The following is a 20806-nucleotide window of genomic DNA, read 5'->3' as shown; positions in this document are numbered from 1 at the left end:
TGGCTTTCCCAAGCGGCGCGTGGGCGACGGTTTCAGTGACGTCACAACCCCACTACACACACCCCCACCCTCACTCTCTCTCGGCTTGCCGGAGTTGCCTTGTCAAAAAGAAGAGGAGGAAAGCGGCTTCTTCGGGGGAATAAAAGCTGACTGGCTGAGAAAGGGAGACTCGGTCCCGCCCCTAGCGTCGCCTTTCCTCCAATCGCCTTTTGAGGCAGGCATTCGTCCGCGAATGGAATCAGAAGGCGGGCGAAGCCGTTCGCGCTTGCCTTCCTATTGGTGTAAAAAAAAAGGGAGGCGGTCATTCAGGAGAGAGACCTGATTGGACAATGGTGGTGTCACTCCACCCCCCGAGGGCAGCGTGAGGGAAGGCGAAGGAAAGCAACATGGAGGAGGAGGAGGGTGAGTGCGTGAGGGAAGGCGCCAAGTTGGGGGAAGTTCAACAGGTGAAGTTCTGCCTCATCGGAGAGAAACATTTGCCCCGATGAATGCCGGCCTAACGCTCAGACTAGGCCCGGCCCCATGGATCCGGGCGGTGGGTGGAACAGGGGTCTCCCCTCAGTCGGGAAGGGCGGTTTACCCCTATTCACACGGCAAGCTGCGTGACTCGGCCTCACGTGAAGACAAACGCGGGTCAGGCCTCAGTTGGGGGCGGTTGGGTTCAGCGTGGGCTGAGAACCCGGACTGTGGTCGGCAGGGGTTGGTGAACCAGGCGGGGACGCGTCCTTTTCTCCATTTTTTATAGATGTGTCACCTTTGCTTTATTTATTTTTTCTCATAATGGTTATGGCGTTTAATGTGGCTTATGATTATTTGGAGTTTAATGATTTTTTAAAATGTTGTGTTAAAGGCTTTAGACAGTGGTGAAATCCTATTTTTTTTATTACCGGTTCTGTGGGCGTGGTGTGGCTTGGTAGGCGTGGCAGGGGAAGGATACTGCAAAATCTCCATTCCCACTCCAGGGGAAGGATAATGCAAAATCCCCATTCCCTCCCTACTCCTGGGAGAAGGATACTGCAAAATCTCCATTCCCTCCCTACTCCAGGGGAAGGATACTGCAAAATCCCCATTCCCTCCCTACTCCTGGGAGAAGGATACTGCAAAATCTCCATTCCCTCCCTATTCCTGGGGGAAGGATACTGCAAAATCTCCATTCCCTCCCTACTCCTGGGGCAAGGATACTGCAAAATCTCCATTCCCACCCCACTCTGGAGCCAGCCAGAGGTGGCATTTGCTGGTTCTCCGAACTACTCAAAATTTCCACTACCGGTTGTCCAGAACCTGTCAGAACCTGCTGGATTTCACCCCTGGCTTTAGAGCAGAGACTGCAAGAGAAGTAGATGAATGCCGGTGGTCCTTGACTTACGACCACAATTGAGCCCCCAAATGTCTTAAGTGAGTTTTCCCTGCCGCCATTGTTAAGTGGATCACTGCAGTTAAATTAGTAACACCATTGTTAAGTGAATCTGTCTTTCCCATTGACTTTTGCTTGCCAGAAGGTCGCAAAAGGGGATCACGTGACCCCTGGGGACATTGCAACTCATAAATACACGCCAGTTGCTGAGCGTCTGAATTTTGGTCATGTGACCATGGGGACACTGCATCGGTCGTGTGAAAAACGGTCATAAGTCACTTTTTTCAGTGCTGTGGTAACTGAACGGTCACTAAATGTACTGTTGTAAGTCAAGGACTACCTGTAGTGAATAAGTGCAGTGTTTTTCAATCTTGGCAACTCTTTAAGATGTGAAGGTGTTAAAGCCCATATATTTTAAAGTTGCCAAAGTTAAAAACATTTAAAAGAAGAGTTTTAAAAAACTTGAAAATTTAAAAACACAAAGTTGCCAAGGTTAATATTAGTACAATAAAAAAATATATTGGTACCTAGTTATCATCTGCTGAAAATTCCCTAGTCTCTCATCCATATTGTGGATCTGTTCCTTCATTTCTCCCAAAATGGTTTTTATCTCGTTATGATTCTTTACCATGGTTTCCTGGATGGACGGGAGCACTATTTGCATGTCTTTTTGAAATGTATTCATTTTTTCTTGTTGCAACATAGTGTCTATTGTTCTTTGCCTTGATGGGCTTGAAGCAGCCGATGTTGGCTGCTTCAAGATGTTTTCTTGCCAGTTCTAGTTAAGCTTGGAACACTTGTCATTTTCTCTTTTCTTTCTATTCTTATCGTATAAATGTACTCATTCACCTTAACCTCTAATATCAAATCTCTTAGATATAAAAAAGACAATAATCCCAAATAGCCCACCCAAACCCACCCTAACCACGATGCCCCAGTAATCCAGGGAGCCTAGGCACCAAAGAAAAAGCACAAAAGTCTAGTTCACTCAGTCACAACATGTTTCTTCAAGGCCAATAATGTTTTGTAATCCTTAAAATCAATTGGGAGGGTAGAAGGAAAAAGTTTGAGATCAGCAATTATATCCTTATCATCTGTCAATATTTATAATCCAAAAAAGTATTTGTAATCCAAAAGGCCCATCAATTTCCCCAATGCCTCAATATCAAGATCTGCAAATGTTGTTTCACTCTTCTTTCACCTTTTACAGTATTCAGGATCCAGAAAATAGAGGAGAAATCAGAAGAAGTTGAGAAAAAAGTAGATTAGATAAATGAAAAATTAACACAAGCAAATAAAGACCTGGAAGACAGTCATGATGTTGGAGAGAGAAAAGACAGCCTACTTTCTAAGATTCCAGAACATAGAAGAGGACAAAGAGGAAAAGCTGCCAGAAGTGATAATAGAGTTGTTGGCAAGCGCTTTAAAAATTGGAAAATAAGAAATGGATGCTGAGACAGATGAAATATTTAGATCAAATATGAGCTACGCGAGGAGATATAAACTATCAAGAGAGGTACACGTGAGATTTCTTAAAAAAACAACAAGAGATGAAATACTTAAAAAGGCAAGAGATGAACCATTGCAATATAGAGGGAAAGAAGTGGTGGTCCTGAAACAGATCCCTAGAAGGATAAGAGAGCTACAGAAGCAATACCAATTTTTTACAGTGAAACTAATCAAAAGAGATGTAAACTTTAGATAGTTGGTACCAGAAGGAATACTAGTTAATTGGGATGGAAAAAGATACAGATTGAATTCAATAGATAAAGCATTGGAATTTTATGACAACTACTTCAGTACAATTGATGGACAAGGAACACAAGGAGGAATGGAATGTGAGAGGCGAGAGGAACCAATAAGAGAGGAGAGGAGTATACAGCAAGAAGAAAGTGAAACGGAAAAGGCAGAACGAGAAGGAGCAAAAGTGAAAGATCAGAGACAAATAAGGACAACTAGGAGAATAAGATGAAAGAGGAGATATTCTCAATCAACATAAATGGATTGAACTCGCCCAAGAAAAGGAAAAAAATCTATACATGACTATAAAAGTTAAAATTAGATATAATTTGCTTACAAGAAACCCATATTAAAAAACAGCACAGTAAATTATTGGAATGTCCAAAAATTGTAAATTCAAAACTGGACTATAGAAGTAGAAAATCAGGAAAAGTAAGGAAGACTCTTCCGAGGGCTTTCTTTAAAATGGCTGAGGAAACCTGTATACAGGATATATGGAGAGAAACAAATCCAGGAAAAAAACTATACATTCTACTCAAATAGTCACAAATCATGGTCTAGAATTGATATGATATGGATGTCGCCAGAATTGAGAACAAATGAGCAGGAGATAGAGATTGAAACTAATATATGGGCCGACCACAACCCAATAAAAGTCCATTGGAAGGGGCAAAAAATCTATGGGACACTGTCAAAGCATATATCTGGATTAGCTATAACATATATAGCGAGAAACAATAGGAAAAAAAGGCAGCAGCAAAAGATATGAGAAGAAGAATATTAAAAACTTGAATTAGAACTACAAAAAGAACCGCAAAAGTGAAAATTAAAAAACCAAATGGAAATAATAAAACACCAGGACTAGATGGACTACCTGCCGAGGTTTATAAATATCTACAGGACTCACTAAATTTGTGAATGTTAAGAGGGTTATAATGACGTGCAACAATCAAAGAAGATAACTCTACAAGGTTAATACAAAAAATAAAAGTGGACTTGAAGAACTGGAAAAATCTGCAGTTGTCAATGGTAGGAAGAATAGGAACTATAATAATGAATGTACTGCCGAAGCTATTGTTCTTGTTTCAAACGATTCCTATAAAGCTAGAGAAAAAATACTTTTATGAACTAAATGCAATAATTCTGAAATACGTTTGGCAAGGAAAAAGAGCGAAAATAAGACTGGAAATGTTGCAAGAATCTAAAAACAATGGGGGTTTCGATCTGCTGGATTGGGAGCTCTATTATCAGGCCTCGGCACCAGCTTGGGTGAAAGAATGGATGAATCTTAGAAATAGAAGACTGTTACTATTGGAGGGACATGACCTTCAATTGGGATAGCATGCCTTTTTGTGGTATAAAAATAAAATATATAGATACTTGCAAAGACATTATGTAAAGAATGCTCTACTTCTAATATAATAAATAAAATAAATAAATAATATGGGAAAAAGTTAAAGCAAAAAATTACATGAAAATACTAGTCTGGCTTTCAACAATGAAAGCACTGATACATCCAAATGCTGTAAATTTGGGAAAAAATGTAATGTATAATGATATTTTAAATGAGAAAGGGAAACTTAAAATTAAACACTTGCAAATACAATCGAGATATGAAAATCATCTTTTTCAATGATATATGGTTTCTATAAAAAGCCAAGAATGCTTGATCAGATACTATTAGGTACGGATCAAAAGTTAATAAAGAAAATATATAGCTATTTATTAAGCCTTAAAATGGAAGGTTAACAAAAAAACAATGATAGCATGGGCAAAATTTTTTGGATATACTATAGAACTAGATAAATGGCAAAAACTTTGGGATAGAAACTATAAATTGATAATGGCAACTCCGTACAAGGAAAACCTGTATAAAATGTTTTATAGGTGGCATTTGCCACCGGCAAGGCTAGCAAAGATGCTTAAAAACATGCCTGCCAAATGCTGGGAATGCAACCAGATATCGGATTCGTGCTACCATACTTGGTGGACTTGCCCATGGGCAAAAAAAATGTGGATTAAAATTCTCCACCGCCCCAACTGCCACCCCTCTTGATAATGAGAGGGCGGGGAAGGGAAGCAGCCAGGCTACTGTTGCCATTGGGGTGGGATGGGACGTGTTGGGCCGCTCGGCCGGCGCAAAGAACGGAGGGAAGGGCATGTCCTTCCCCCCCCCCTCCAGCCTCGCCGCCTCAACTCATTTTGGTTGCGCGGCAAGCAACCAGAGGAAATGGTGGGACCGGCTGCACATGCGTGTAAGTAGTTGGTGGGGGGGCTTATTTTGCGGGATGGCTTATCGCATGCACTGAAAAGCACGATTGGGCTTATTATCCAGACATGTCTTATTTTCGGGGAAACAAAGAATATTATTACTACTATCATTATATATATGTAAAATGACCCAGACTATACACTGTTTATTAAATACTTAGATAGGTTAAAGAAAAATTTATGAATAATTTTTTTAAAAAAAATATTGGTACCTTAAAAATATCAGTAGTAATTTTTTTGGATGTAGCACATTACTTCAACACAACCCTTGCGTTTCATTGAGTGGAGGTTACATGTTACATACATGAACTTAATTCAGCCTTTTTGCCTTTATTCCAGATTTAGACCTTTTTCCTTCATTTTTTGGGTTGGTGTGGTACACTTAACACGATCACCGTAATCAACTGGTCTGCCCTTCCTTCCCATTGTGCTCTATCGCAATATCAAATTGTCTTTGTATGAGTCTCAGTGTGAAATCACAACCAACCACATGGCAATCCAGTTGCACAAAGATGACTGGCAGAAAATGAAATTGAAGTGGGAAGCTCAAATTATATTTTTAAAATGGCTGGAACCTGTTCTGAACCCATTTGTAATACCTACGGCACCTGCTTAAACCAAACACATGAGATTCCTGGGATATAAATCTGGACAAACCAATATTTACTCTAGCGAAGGGGTTAATTAATTATTAATATGCCTTGGTCATATCCACAATGGGGATATACTGTAAAAAAAAAAAAGCCTTTTTTATAAGAAGAACAGATCAAAATATTTTGCAGTTGCGTCCTATGAAAACCGTTGGAAGACAGTCAATTCTTGCTCAGGAGAAAAATCCGCAGGAATGACTGATGTTTCTGTTTCCTAAAGTTTTGCCTTAATGCAGGGGATGCTTAACTTCTGAGAGACTGCAAACTGTTAATACTACCCCCAGTTTTCTAGAGGAGAATACAGGAAATTATTCATTGACAAGGTGATGTCACCAGTAGGAGAATTAAAGGTGAGAATGAAGCCTCTAGGAGGCAAACCTCTACCATTCTTACTTTGAAACCAGAAAAATAGCCGTGACTTGTTTTTTTTAGCAGAGTTATTTTCAGTAGACAATAAGTGACCAAACAATAAAATTCGGTGAGCCAGGTTTCTCTGATCAGGTAACTTTGCCTGATAGATTGGAACCGCCAGGCATTGCTGCTATAAGTCTAATGGCCAAGTGAGAAATTAAATCTGGTCTTACCGAATTCCAGATACTGTCCTCACTTAAATCCATTATGCCAACGAGTGAGTATATTTAATTAAATTGAAACCCATGTGATTAATTGGAGTGGAAGCACGGGAGAATCCGGAGAGAGACCAGATGGCATAAGCATTTAAAGCACAGATGTCATGCATTTATTTCTCAATTTCAGTTATAGCCTTAAGCTAGTCAGCTGTTCCTGCAATAATTCCTTATCTGTTTTGAGATTTTCCTTACAGGGCTACATGAGAAATAGAATTCATTGAAGGCATAATGTAAACGAAATTAAAATGCATGTTTTTATTTTAATTGTTCATTAAACTCCGCAGTTCAACCCCGAGTTACAAACATTCCCTATTAGTATTCATTATAACATTTCATATCTAATATTTTGCTTAAATATATACATCGTTTACATTGTTTATTTACCCATCAGTCTGGATGTGGTCCATCTGGATCTCCAGATTGTGCTAGTGGCAATTGGCAACAATTTTCAGCAATGAGATAATGGAGCATTTTCCTAGCTGGTGATGTTGAGATATGGGTCCCAAACTCTTAATACCACCAAGAAATATATAATAAAAAAGTCTGGAAAAAATTCTCCACTTCCCTTCAGTGATTCTACCACCCCACTCGGTAGAGGTTGCCCAGTTACTGAATAGCGTCTTTGAATGAATACCAGGATCAAAATACGATAGGTCAATGTACTGTTCATATATTAATACAGTAGTCCTTAACTTATGACCACAATAAGGACTGAAAAAATTGTCGTTAAGTGAGGCATCATGTAACTACATCAATTTTATATCCTTTTCCCATGGTTGTTAGGTGACCATGACTTGCAACCTCCTGTCAACTTTCCCACTAACTTGGTTTATCAGAAGCCAGTTGGGAAGGTCATCATCACATGAAAATGGTTGTAAGACCAGGGATCCGTCATAAGACACTTTCTTCAGCACCATTGTAACTTGTCACTAAACCAATGGTCGTAAGTCAAGGACGTCTTGTACTATCAGAGATATCCTATCCTTTGCTGTTGAATATTGGGTTGTTTTTTTTTTCAGTTCCTGACTTCTAGTTTCCCTGTTGACAACAAAGTCCTAGTCAAGGCATTCTCTGGATGACAGTACATCTGTTTTAAAAGAAAATGGCAGGGACGCACAGAACGTGAAAGCTGAATTTTGCCCCAATGAATGTAGTAGTAGAAAAAGAGAGGCAAATTACCCCAACATTACCTTCGGTGGCTTTTGTGATGAGTTCCGCCAATGTCATGGAAGGTCCCATTTCCGTTTAGCAAACGTCCTGCTGTCCCACTCAATACCTTTGTCCCCCACCAGGGTTTCAGGAGTCCTGTTTTCATTTTTCCGAATACATTTTGGGGTGTTCAAAATTCTCTCTCCAAGGAGACGGTTTCTTCCTCTTATAATGCAGCCGAGTAACTTATTATGATGTTCTTCAGCCTAGCCGTGTTAAAATTGCAGGAAATTCCTGGGTGACTCAACATCTACATACTTATTCACCTTTTCCTTCTCTGAGTCTCTGATCACACACTAGAGGTGTTTACATCTTGGACAGTCTTCATTATAAGGCCCAATGACTGAGAAGCCATGGAATTCTAATCAACATGTTGTCTTGGATCGTGGCTTCCCCCAGATAATAGGAAGTGTTGCAAATACTCTTAGCGGTTGCGGCTATTAAATGAGAGAGAATTGTGAATATGGATAGCAGAGGAGTTGGGCATGCTGGTTCTAAATTGTAAATGTATGAATCTTGATTTTAAACATGCCAGTGAAGGCAAACATCATTCAGTTACTTTCATTCTTCCAATATGGGATGACTTTTCCTCTGAAATGTCATTCAGAAAATTCATTCCAGTGCAGTTAGTCCTCGACTTGCAACAGTTCGGTTAGTGACCATTCGAAGTTAACGTTGGCACTGAAAAAAATGACTTATGACCATTTTTTACCCTTACAAGCATTGTAACATCCCCGTGGTCAAAAATCATATGCTTTGGCAACTGACGTATTTATGGTGGTTGCAATGTCTCAGAGTCATGGGAACACCTTTTACAACTTCTGACAAGCAAAGTCAATGAAGTCAGATTTACTTAACAACTGCATTACTAATTTAACAACTGCAGTGATTGATTTAGGAGAATAAAGGGAAATCATCAAAGCCATTAAAAAGCGAAAGTTAGAGTATTTTGGGCATGTGATGCGACACACAGAAAAATACAGCATCCTTCACTTAATCCTCCAAGGAAAGATTGAAGGCAAAGGAGGCCCAGGCAGAAGAAGAAGATCATGGCTTCAAAATCTAAGGGACCGGTTTGGACAAAACTCAGCAGCCCTTTTTCATACGGGTGTTGACAAAAATAGGATCGCCAACATGATCGCCAGCGTCCGATGACGGACATGGCACAAGGAGAAGATGAAAAAGTGATTGATTTAACAATTGTGGTGAGAAAGGTCATAAAACGGGGCAAATTCACTTTAACAACGGTCTTGCTTAGCAACAGAAATTGTTGTCGTAATTGAGGACTGTACATATTTCAAATCAGTAATGGTGGTCTGGATCAAAATCAAATTATCTGAACTTGGTTCCTACTGAAATCAGTGAAGTAAGTTGCTTGTGACTTAATGGCCACCGATTTCGGTGTGAACAAAATATATTTTTTTTTAATTTGTTTTTATTCATAAACATTTTGAATACAGTGTATTGTCGGTATATCATTCACAAAAGAAAAACAAAACAAAAAGAAATATTAGCACATATCCCGGTAACAATAGTAATAATGTAACAGAATAGTTTTAGCTAAATTTCTCTTTATATTAGCTTACTTATAATTTGGTTAATTATATTGGCATATTTGTAATTATAAACCCATCTTTATATTTAATTCATATAAATAGCAATAATCTTCATCTAATTTCTACCTCTTATCTCTAACCACTCATAAAATCTATTCTATACCAAGTAATATTCTGTGTCTTCTTTGTCTTTTATTTTGAAAGTCTATTTAGAATAAAATCTAAATAGTTGAATTTGGATCCGAACAATCAGCTGGGTTTATTCTTGCTTCACCAGATCAGGCTCTGAGGCAGCATTCAACAGCTTTGTAAAAATGGTTTTAGCTTTGATTAGTCTTGTATAATTTCATACATTCTGCAAACCCAGTTTTTCTGCTGAGTTTATGATCCAGGCCATTATACAGACTCTGAAAATGGGTTAATTCAATAACCTGGTTAAGCTTGTTGGCTATCCACTTGTGCTTAGAATTGTGAGGTTTATCTTTTTGCTTTTTTCCTAGCTAATCTGATATTATTATTATTAATTATTATTATTATTATTATTATTATTATTATTATTATTATTATTATTATTATTTCTAATCTTGCTTATAACACATTAAATATATAGAAGCAGGAAATATAGAGTGGGCATCATTTTAAGAGAACAGTTGCTCTGTTCTCTGATCTTATTCCAAGGAATGGACTTCTTTTCATTTGACCTTGGGTGATATAGTCAAAACATACAAGCTTCGGTGAAAATGTAGCCCATACAGAGAGTGTCCGGGTGATAAATCAGAGAATTAAATGTTTTTGTTAGTTATGCAGTCTCCCTAATCTAAAAATGTAGATGGTTTGATTGTTTTCCCAGTTTGATACAATCCAGATGTGTACCTCTCAGAATTTCCTAGCCAGCAGAGTCATGTGGTTGGGAAATTCTGGGAATTGCACACCCAAACCTGGAGGTTGCCATGTAGGGTAAGGTTGTACGTCAACCTAATTTCTGGCTGACCTTTCCGTTGTTGGCCAACAATAAGGCTTGTGAGTTTATATTCAGAACTATTCATTAGGGTATGCAGCAATCCAGACTTGAAAAGGAAAAGGTGATTCAGAGCATATGCATACACTTGCATCACACCAATAGGTATCTCCTTAGAGAAGTTGCATCTTAGACTTTACAGAGAAGGTCAGAAAAAAAGGTGTATTTGATTGCTTGCAGCATGCCCTAACATAGTGATGGTTAACCTTTTCAGGGGGCACGCCGGAGCCTGGGTTCTGGGTTCTGTCTCACGCATGCCCACCAGCCAGCTGATCTCTACCACGTTCCAGCATACATGTGCACGCCAGCCAGCTGGTCTTCGCGTGAAGACCAGCTGGCCAACGCACATGTGAGCGCTGGGACCCGGAAGAGAGCAGCTGAACAGCTGGCTGGCGCACAGGCGCACGACGGAGCCCGGAAGATCAGTTGGCAACAGCGCACGTGCCCACAGAGGAGGCTCTGCGTACCACCTCTGCCACGCGTGCCATAGGTTCATCATCACAGCCCTAACATATTAGACCAGCTTTCCAGTTCGGTGGCCCGCTGATGTATGACAACTTCTATTTTTCATGCAGGAATGATGGGAATTGTAATCCACGGTGCAAGTTTTGATGGATTTCAGGAAGGCTGTTAATATACTAAGTTGTATTCGTTCAGGTTAAACTGTAACTTTTCTTTGGCTTTGACTTAACGCAGTGTATGATCCAGCCAGCTGCAGCTTAGTCAAACCACAATTAACCACAAGTAGGTTAGTGCGGGATGTGACTCCATTCTTGACCTCCTGTCACTTTTACAGCCTACAGAAGAGCTTTGTTGCGTTTGCAGTTTCTGGCTTCTTTGGGAAATATAAAAGTGGCCATGTCTACTGTATTCGGGGCTGGTAAATATTGCCCTGCTGGATGTTTGGGAAAACGGAAAGAGTTGCTTCCCGAATTGCGGACGTTTGTGTTTTAGGGCTCATGAGTCTGCAGCATGGCTCTTAAGTTTCATCTCTTTTGAAATATCCTAGGGACCCCAAACGCTACCGTTACAAAGAGCATTTTATTGCCCTTTCCACAGTGGAAACTTTATTAGCTTTTAGTAGCTAAAACAGCCAAGAGTCTTATGCTCTTGTAATGATAAGTACATTTGCTTTTGGGAGTCCTTCTGGGTGCACCAGATTCTTGTTTGATTCTGCTTAAACACAGCTCTGCTTCTTCTTTTTTTTAATTTGGCCTGTTTAAGGAGAAGACCTTACATTTATTTTGCCCCTTACGTTTATTTTGCCCCAGATACCTCAAATCAGGGCATAATTTGACCAACTGAAACAATTAATCGGAATTTGCAGAATGCCACTCCAGTCCCCATCAGAATTGGAAGGAAGGCTCAGCTTGTCTTTTCATTCTGCATCGCTCCTCGTCTCTTATTTTTCCTTTTTTTTTCTATTTCCGTCAGACGTCACTTCAATTGTCTCTGCTTATTTTCTCTTGTTCCTGGCAGAACGAGGCAACTTGGCTGGGGTCCAGCACATAATCCTGGTGCTGTCAGGGAAAGGGGGTGTTGGAAAGAGCACCATCTCCACTGAACTGGCTTTGGCTTTCAGGCATGCTGGGAAAAAGGTAGGTGCCATTTCAAGACAGTACAGTGCCAAAGTTAAAGCAGCTCCTCCCCTCCCCTCCCCTTCCCCCTCCAACTCTAAGCCTAACCCATCACCACCACACAAAAACCTTGGGGCTTCCAGATTTAGCCATGCAACCTGAGGAGTTCAGCCATTAAGGTTTCCTACTTAGAATTATGTCTTTATTACAACCAGGCTCATAATTCCACTGACATGCAGTGTTTTGCTCTGAATTTCTAGTGATTTGAAGGAAGCTTTCCGGGGGGGGGTCAGAAAAAGAGAAATGAGAACTGCAAGTGGCCCACCCAAGCCCTATGATGTAGGCCAGGGCTCTCCAAACATGGCAGCTTTGAAGACTTGTGGACTTCAACTCCCAGAATTCCCCAGCATGGCTGGCTGAGGAATTCTGAGAATTGAAGCAGGAGTGAGCTCCTGTGGGTTTGGCAGGGTTCGGGCGATCCTCTAGCCAAGGATCACTGGGGTTCAGAGAACCCCCAAATGCCACCCCTGGCTGGCCACGCCTATCCTAACGGATGTTTTGGACGTCCAGAAACGGGCCTGTTTCTGGCCTCCGGAGGGCTTCCGGAGCCTAGGAAGGGCGAAAAACAGGAACAGGCTTGTTTCCAGCTTCTGGAGAGCCTCTGGACTCTGTGGGAAGCAGTTTTCGCCCTCCCGGGGGCTCGAGGAAAGCCTCCAGAGCCTGGGGAGGGTGAAAAACATGCCCCCCCCCATGGTGCAGGCAGCCGACTAGGCCATGTCCACCATGATCACACCCACCCAGCAACGGGGCAGCAAACCCGTTGCTAAAGGATCTGAAGCCCACCCCTGAGTTGAAGTAAGTTTGGAGACCCCCTGACGTAGGCTGTATTGCAAATTATTTCTGGCTGAAACCTGGAGATCTACAGACCTCTTTGATCTACATATTAGAGCAAGGCTGTGATTTGATACCCACTTATTTCCCTGTATTCTGCTATGACTACCTCACAGCTGGTTGGATTGGGAAACGGAAGGTTTCCAACATGCAAACATAGGAAGCTTTCTTTCCTGTCGGACTGAAGGCGGCTTAAGGAAGCGGATGGCATGAGTCATTGAGCTCTTGCAGAGTCACCTCCCTCTAAGGCATGGTGGACACCGTGAGGCATTAAAGCTGCACTTTGAGTCCTGGGTTTTTTTTTTCCTCCCCTATAGAGATCGTGCTGATTCAGTCGGCCAAATTAAGTGGCATGGTTTCCTGCTGTTTTGAAGTGGAAAACATACAAAGCCTCTGCGATAGGTCCTAAAATAAGCCTGGCATCATGTAGAAAAACGAATTGAACTCTCCAGATCCCCAGTAAAAGGAAAATCTCTGCCCTGCCTACTCCAGGCCTTAGCTACTAAGGAAATGAAACAAACAAAAATGTTCAAAAGTTACTATATGTACGTAGCTACTTACCAAGCACGTTTAATTATATTAAAGTGAACCAAAATATCTTTACAATCCCCAAGGCATGTCACAAATTTTGAACGCCCCTAATGTTGGAAATTGAAAGCTGAAAAATTTGACACATTCTACGAAGTACAGCCTCTGAGAGATACCGCATTTTTCGGAGTATAAGACGCACCGGACTATAAAACGCACCTACCTTTTTTGGTGAGGAAAACAAGAAAAAGAAATCTGCCTCTGCCTCCCAGCAATTTTGCCTCGTAACAGCAAACAGCCTGCTTTACTTTCATTTTCGTTTTCAGCATAGCTTGATTAGCACAAGACAAAAAAAATCTGCTCCTAGCAATTTACCTCCTTGCAGCAAGCAGCAGAGCCCTGCGCAAAACAGCTGAGAGTCGGGAGGCCGATCCAATCAACCTGTGCTAATTAGGCTGTGCTGAAGCAGAAAGGAGCTGTTTCTTCTTGCTGCTTGCTGCAAGGAGGTAAATTGCTGGGAGGCAGAGGCCAAAGGGTGGGGGCCAGTGGGTGAGCGGGGCTACATTCGGTGTATAAGACGCACGCAAATTTTCATCCCCTTTTAGGGTGGGGGAAAGATGCATCTTACACTCCAAAAAATACGGTAGATTATCCACGCTCAACGCAAGTCAAAGCAGGGAGCAGCGGGATGTAGGTTTTTTTTGCTATTGGCTATTGTTGCTATTGTTGGGATTAATGGCAGCTGGTCTAATATTGGGAGGACTTTAGGTTTGCCAGATGTTGTATAGAGGAGGAAAAAAAGGTAAACATTGTGTCAGGAGATCTGTGAAACGCAAGAGCTTATTTCATCTACCTTTTGAGCTTTGCATAGACAGGGTGTACCTTTTGACCCAACTGTTTCATAGCTCCCACTCAAGCCGTCTCAGAATGGTTATTTCATGGTTTGGTCTTCTGACTTTCCTCCTCCAGCACACATTTTCCAACCAAAGACAACTCTAGATGACTAGATTTAGTCGGTTTGGTTGATAGATTTGGTTTCTGGAGTTTTAAAAGGCTGTTCCTTATTTTCTACTCGTTTCCTAGGAAAATAAATGGAGGTTGAGATCATGTAGTGTTCGCAGGGAACTACAGTTTGCATGATCTCAACTCTGTGGAATTGCCAGATTTAATTTAAATGACGTGGCCAAAGTCTTGCCAGATTTCAAGTGAGAATGCCAACATTTCGAGACATTCATTAGTCACCTATTTTGAAACCTGTGCTCTCCTTGCACATCATCAAGTATCTGCACTGTGGGTTGGAATCACTAGCAATAGCACTTAGACTTATATACCGCTTCACAGAGCTTTTACAGCCCTCTCCAAGCAGTTTTACAGAGTCAGCCTCTTGCCCCCAACCATCTGGGTCCTCATTTTACCCACTTCGGAAGGATGGAAGGCTGAGTCAACCTTGAGCCAGTCAGGATTGAACTGCTGGCAGTCGGCAGAGATAGCCTGCAGTACTGCATTCTGACAACTGTGCACCATGGATGGATGGATGGATGGATGGATGGATGGAAGGAAGGAAGGAAGGAAGGAAGGAAGGAAGGAAGGAAGGAAGGAAAGAAAGAAAGAGCAATAGCAAAAGCACTTAGACTTATATACAATAAGTCTAAGTGCAATATAAAAAATGCAAATAATTTTTCTGCGGACCACCAAAATTTTCTCACAGACCAGCAGTGGTCCACGGACCACCAGTTGGTGACTGCTGGTTTACAAAGTCAGCTTATTGCCCCCAACAATCTGGGTCCTCATTTTACCCACCTCAGAAGGACGGAAGGCTGAGTCAACCTTGAGCCTGGTGAGATTCAAACTGCCAAGTTGCAGGCAGCCGACAATCAGCAGAAGTCGCCTGCAGTACTGCACTCTAACCACTGCGCCACCATTATTCCAGGCAAAAGCCTTGTGAGAACAGGGCTGTTTGTTTTTCTAGGTCGGGATCCTCGATGTGGACCTGTGCGGCCCCAGCATCCCTCGCATGCTCAGCGTGCAGGACCGAGATGTTCACCAGTGCGACAGTGGCTGGGTGCCAGTCTTCGTGGACCAGGACAAAAGCATTGCTGTCATGTCCATCGGCTTCCTCCTAGAGAAACCAGATGACGCCGTGGTGTGGAGAGGACCAAAGAAAAACGGTACGGCATGTTTCAGCTGCCACCCTTCCAAAGCGAGTACAGATAGTCCTTGACCTGTGACCACAACTGAGCCCAAATTTTCTAATGCTAAATGAGTTGTTAAGTAAGTTTTGCACCGTTTTACTATCTTTCTTGACAACAGTCGTTCAGCGAATACCCGCGGCTGTTAAATTAGTAACACGGTTGTTAAGTCAGACTGTGGATTCCCCATTGACTTTGCTTGTCAGAAGGTCACAGGAGGGGATCGCATGACCCCGGGGGCACTGGAACCGTCATAAATATGAGTCAGTTGCCAAGCGCCTGAGTTTTGGTCACGTGATGCTGCAATGGTCTTAAGTGTGAAAAAGAATAAGTCACTTTTTCAGTGAGGTTGTAACTTGGGTCATTAAATGAACCTGTTGTAAATTGAGGTCCACCTGTATCACTTGGGTGAAGAAATATGGAAAGGCATCTCTATCAGTGATACTCTTTTGCATATTGTGTCTTTATAGCTTTAATAAGGCAATTCATCGCCGACGTTACCTGGGGAGAACTCGACTTCTTGATTGTGGACACGCCCCCTGGGACTTCCGATGAGCACATCTCCACAGTAGAATCCCTGCGGCCCTTTAAACCTCTTGGGGCAGTTTTGGTGACCACACCTCAGGTAACAGGCACTCACTGCCACTGGCTTTGGATGTTCTTTGGATGTCACCAGTATCCTGCATCCAGAGAAAATGGAACATTTTACCTGTATAACCAAAAGTGGATTCCCCAGATGTTGACATCCTGCATTTTGTTTCTCAAGACTAAGAATTGAAGAGTTTTTTTTTCCAGTGCATCTACTGGAGCAGCAAAGTGGTGCAGTGGCCTAGAGGTGGTGCTCTCGCTTCACAATCGGGGGGCTGTCAGTTCGATCCTAGGTTGAGGCAGATATTTCTCCCTCTGGGCAGGATGAGAATATATCTGCTGAACAGAACTCCGCACTGGCGAGAGGAAGAGCATCCGGCCAGTAAACGCTCAGCTCCATTCAGTTGCCCAGACTCCACCCCACAAGGGATTATGGGATCATTAAAAGAGGATGAGCTGCTGGAGCAGCATACAGATTTCAAGGCAGGGGATGAGAGGCTCTGAAATCGGCAGATGCACTGCCTGCTAACTAACCCATCATGCTAAACTCTGAATGATGCAATGAACCCCAGTTGGCCGGGTTCAGTCAGTTGGCCTGATTCAAACCCAAACAAATTAGACTTCCATGAAATGTGGGAAGCCAGCAGTTATCTGGGTGATTTTGACAAACACGTTAGTGAATGCCACGTCTCCCCAACTCTCCATGCTACACCATGCTTTTGGAACGGCTGAATCTCATTTTTCTGCCCTGCCATTTTGTGTTCCAAAGCTCACTGTCTGAATAACTTCCCTTCCAAGATGATCCTTTAGAACAGTGGTCCCCAACCCCCGGTCCGCGGACCGGTGCCGGGCCGTGGAGTACCTGGCACCGGGCTGCGCAGCGGCCGGGGGACATGAACGCTGCAGCGCAAAGGCTCCTGGGCCGTGCGCAAAAGCTCCTGGGCCGTGCGCAAAGGCTCCAGGGAAGAGAGCCCCGCGCAGGTACGCACGTGTGGGCCAAAGCCCCCACCCCTGCGCGCGCTCAGCGGGCCACGGTAAAATTATCAAAGGCTGATTGGTCCGCGGCGATAAAAAGGTTGGGGACCACTGCTTTAGAAGATACACGTTCCAGGGTAGCTGCCAAGGGTGGCTGGCGAGTGATCATTTCTAACGAAAGCAGTTCATGCTTCGGAGCTTTTCCCCCTTAACTGACTTCCTTTTCCTTCCTGTAGGCAGTGGCAGTGGGAGACGTAAGGCGAGAACTGACATTCTGCAAGAAAACCGGTCTGCGCGTCCTCGGGATTGTGGAGAACATGAGCGGCTTTGTTTGTCCCCATTGCTCGGTGAGAGTTGAGTGCCAAGCAGAGGTGGTATTGAACCGTTTGGACCGGTTCGCCCGAACCAGTAGTGGAAATTGCAAATGGGCCTGCCCACCCGCCCTGGCTCTATACCATTCTATTTAGGCACATTTTTGAGGCTGGGTGCATGCATTGAAGGCACGTGCACACCAGCAAAGCATATGTGCGGAAGGCTAGGCACATGCGTGGATGCACGCATGCGTGGACGCACGCTCACATTTGCGAACCAGTAGGGAAAGTAAGTGAAGACTACCCCTAATGCCAAGCCTAGATTGGACCGTGGATCTACCATATTTTTCGGAGTATAAGACGCACCTTTTCCCCCCCCAAAAAAAGGGTGAAAATCTGGGTGCGTCTTTTACTCCGAATGTAGCCCCGCCCAGCTTCTCAAACGGGGGTTTCAGAGGCTGAAAAAAGCATCAGAAAAGAAGCTTCAGGAAAAAAGCCTCCAAACAGAGCTTCAGAGGCTTTTTTTCTGAAGCTCTGTTTCGGAGGCTTTCAGAGGCAGGAAAAAGTTTTTTCTGAAAAAGAGTTTCAGAAGTTTCAGAGGCAGAAAAAAGAAGCAAGGCACAGAGCTCACAACCAAGGAACCTGTTGCTAAAATTCACCTCTGGGAACAGCCGATTGGGGGCATTCCAGGATCCACCTACCAATCAGCTTTTTTCTTTTTTTTCCTCCCCAAAAACTAAGGTGCATCTTATACTCCGAAAAATATGGTAATTGCTGAAATTAGTGACAGCTACATGTCTATGGAGATTCTCAGTCATCCAAGGTCATGGTTGTCCCAACGGTGTTTTTTCAAGAGGCAACTGGACTTTCTGGTTTTTCTTTGAGGAGGTTTCGCTTCTCATCCAAGAAGCTTCTTCAGCTCTGACTGGATGGTGGGGAAGGATTGGATGGAGTGGAAGGATTTATATTCCTTGCAGACAGCTGGTCATTTGCATCCTTTTTCATTGATGCCACGTGGGGGTTGATCTGTGTCCTTCCATTCCCCGCCATCCAGTGGCTCCAAAGGCAGCATGAGCTGAAAAATCCTCGCTTTTAAAGACTTGCAAGTTGTATTTTGACAGCAAGAACTCTGTAAATGATGGGTATCCTTGGCTTGAATTTAAACTGGACTAGTGCAGAGTAACTTCTCAGTTGCAGTTGCTGGAAAACTCTGAGAAGGTATCTGCTGGGTCTTTTTGTGGCATACGGGATGGATCCAACTGTCCTTTGTAGCTGCCCTCTTCTTGCATTTAGGAAAAGAAGGCCATCACTTTATGAAAGTGTGCAAAATGATATTCTGTTTTTCCAGCAGCTGTGAACTTTATTTCCGTCCATCTTCCTTCTTAACAAATAGAGCCTTTGTTGTCACCTGCTTTTATAACAAGTTTTCTACATTTCCAGGAATGCACAAATATTTTTTCCAAAGGAGGTGGAGAAGAACTGGCCAAACACGCAGGTGTCCCATTCCTAGGTGAGTATTTTTTCACTGAATATTAACTAGTAACTAGCAGACGTTAACTGCAAACTTCACTCTCCAAGGTTGTCTCTGTGGAGAACAGTCATAGTTTCAACATCATATTGTCCGACCGCCAATTGGTTACCTTGCAATTTCTCCCTAGAATTACAGCTGGGGGAATACAGATTTCAAGGGGTCATTTGTGTATTTTTATGTGACTTGCTGTGTTCACACAGCACACCAATATAATATTGTGGTGTGTTTGGTTTTATCTTAGCAAGTTGGATGGACGTAACCATTGTGGTTTATTGCTTAGCATAATTTGCAAACCCTGCCAGTTATGACTTCTAGACACCATGCTTAAAGCCAGCCCTAGCTTAGCATAATATCTAAACCAGGTTAACGAGAAAACAGGAGATGTAGACCAACAACCAGGGCATTAGAAATGAAAAAAGTGAAATATTAACTTTCCTTTGGAAATACCCAGATTGAACAGCCAAGAAGCAGATTCTGATAGAGAGAGAGATCCAGGAGAGGAATTTGGGAGGCAAGTTAAAAATAAAAAAAGCATAGCAACTAAAGTATTGAAGCGGACAAGGGACGATGGATAGATGATTTTTCTTCTGTTGTTTTGAATTGCTTTCCCTTTTCTCTCTATTTGTTTATTTGTTTATTTATTTATTTAGGTAGGTAGGTAGGTAGGTGACATGATTAGAAGTTAGGTAGGATAGAAAGAAAAAAAATTTTTTAATAAAAGGTGATATGATTAAAAGTTAGAATAAGTGATAGAAATAAGAGAAGGAGGAATATTAGTGTATACGCTTGTAAAATAAAACAAAAGTAACAATAAGGGAAACACAGAATAATTGAATAATGGCAGATTGCAGCTTACCACAATTATGTATCATTATTAGAAATATATAAGTTGATTGAATCTAATAATTGTGATTAATTTTACTAGTTTTATTTCTATTAGAGTGTTGGACACCCAGGTGCTACACTGTTCACACATTGATTTGATGTGTTTGTAAAAAACTAAAAACTTTATAAAAAAAACTTAGCTTTGGAGGATGGAAGGAAGAAAAGCATTGTTCACTTTGGTATTTTTCATTTCAACAGGCTGCGTCCCTCTGGATCCACAGCTTACCCAAAGTTTGGAAGAAGGCAGAGACTTTCTCCAGGAATTTCCCAAGAGTTTAGCCTTCTCGGCATTGACTGATATTGCCAAGCATCTTCTGGCTGAGGCCTCCACCTGTAGCTCCTGAGGCAGCAACCAAGAGTGGTGTTCCTAATGGCCAACGTCTCCTCGTTGCTCAAGCAGAAGTGAATGAATCTGACCAGGAAGTGGGAAGACATCTTTGGAGAGCAACATTCTGCAGCACCAGACTTCAGTGGAGTAAATCATGATCCCTGAAATGGGTGTTGGTGCATTCTTCCCCTGGCAAACGAGGGACTCACTGGGTGCTTTGGAGTGATCTATCCTGCAGTTAATTTTGTCAGCCCTTGAAATTTGTTTAATTTCACCCATGAAGAATCCTGGTTCAACGTGGTACTGTTTTACACATGAGAAAATAGCATTTTGCATACATGTTTCTGAGAGAGAGAAACAGAGAGACACAGAGACCGACAAAACTGTGGGTGCTTACATTCTGCATCTCATCCTCTGCTACCATCCATTGAACCCTTTTCAGTTGGCGCATGTCAGTGAATGATCAGTGAAACTCAAAAGCTGGCATTCTCTTTTGCTGTGCAGAATTGATCATGACTCAGGATTTTTTTTTCTTTAATAACTGAATTATCGATTAAATTTTCAACGGCAATCAAA

General features: G+C 42.3%; 1 protein-coding gene across 2 annotated transcripts; it reads left to right on the top strand.

The window, feature by feature from the left end:
* Positions 1–323: 323 nt before the first annotated feature.
* NUBP2 (NUBP iron-sulfur cluster assembly factor 2, cytosolic) lies at positions 324–20806 on the top strand. Of its 2 annotated transcripts, none has more exons than XM_070954948.1 (7): positions 324–402; positions 11907–12025; positions 15393–15591; positions 16083–16237; positions 17412–17522; positions 18927–18996; positions 20101–20806. In XM_070954948.1, exons 1-7 carry the CDS (start codon positions 387–389, stop codon positions 20244–20246), a joined length of 816 nt encoding a protein of 271 aa, XP_070811049.1. In that variant the 5' UTR covers positions 324–386; the 3' UTR covers positions 20247–20806. The 2 variants fall into 2 exon arrangements, with proteins under 2 accessions (XP_070811049.1, XP_070811050.1); XM_070954949.1 differs by having other exon boundaries at positions 376–446.

This window comes from Pituophis catenifer, unplaced genomic scaffold, assembly GCF_029215685.1.
Source record: "Pituophis catenifer annectens isolate HBS135680 unplaced genomic scaffold, rPitCat1.0.hap2 SCAF_16, whole genome shotgun sequence".
Lineage (NCBI taxonomy): Eukaryota > Metazoa > Chordata > Lepidosauria > Squamata > Colubridae > Pituophis > Pituophis catenifer.
The sequence above is the reverse complement of the archived record's forward strand: the minus strand, read 5'-3'. Positions and strand labels throughout refer to the sequence as shown.

What these genes read in the sequence shown, in the direction of transcription:
- NUBP2 (XM_070954948.1), top strand. An exon ending in GAGAGGACCAAAGAAAAACG is followed by an intron (nt 15,592 to 16,082) that starts GTACGGCATGTT and finishes GTGTCTTTATAG; the next exon opens with CTTTAATAAGGCAATTCATC. An exon ending in TTTTGGTGACCACACCTCAG is followed by an intron (nt 16,238 to 17,411) that starts GTAACAGGCACT and finishes TCCTTCCTGTAG; the next exon opens with GCAGTGGCAGTGGGAGACGT.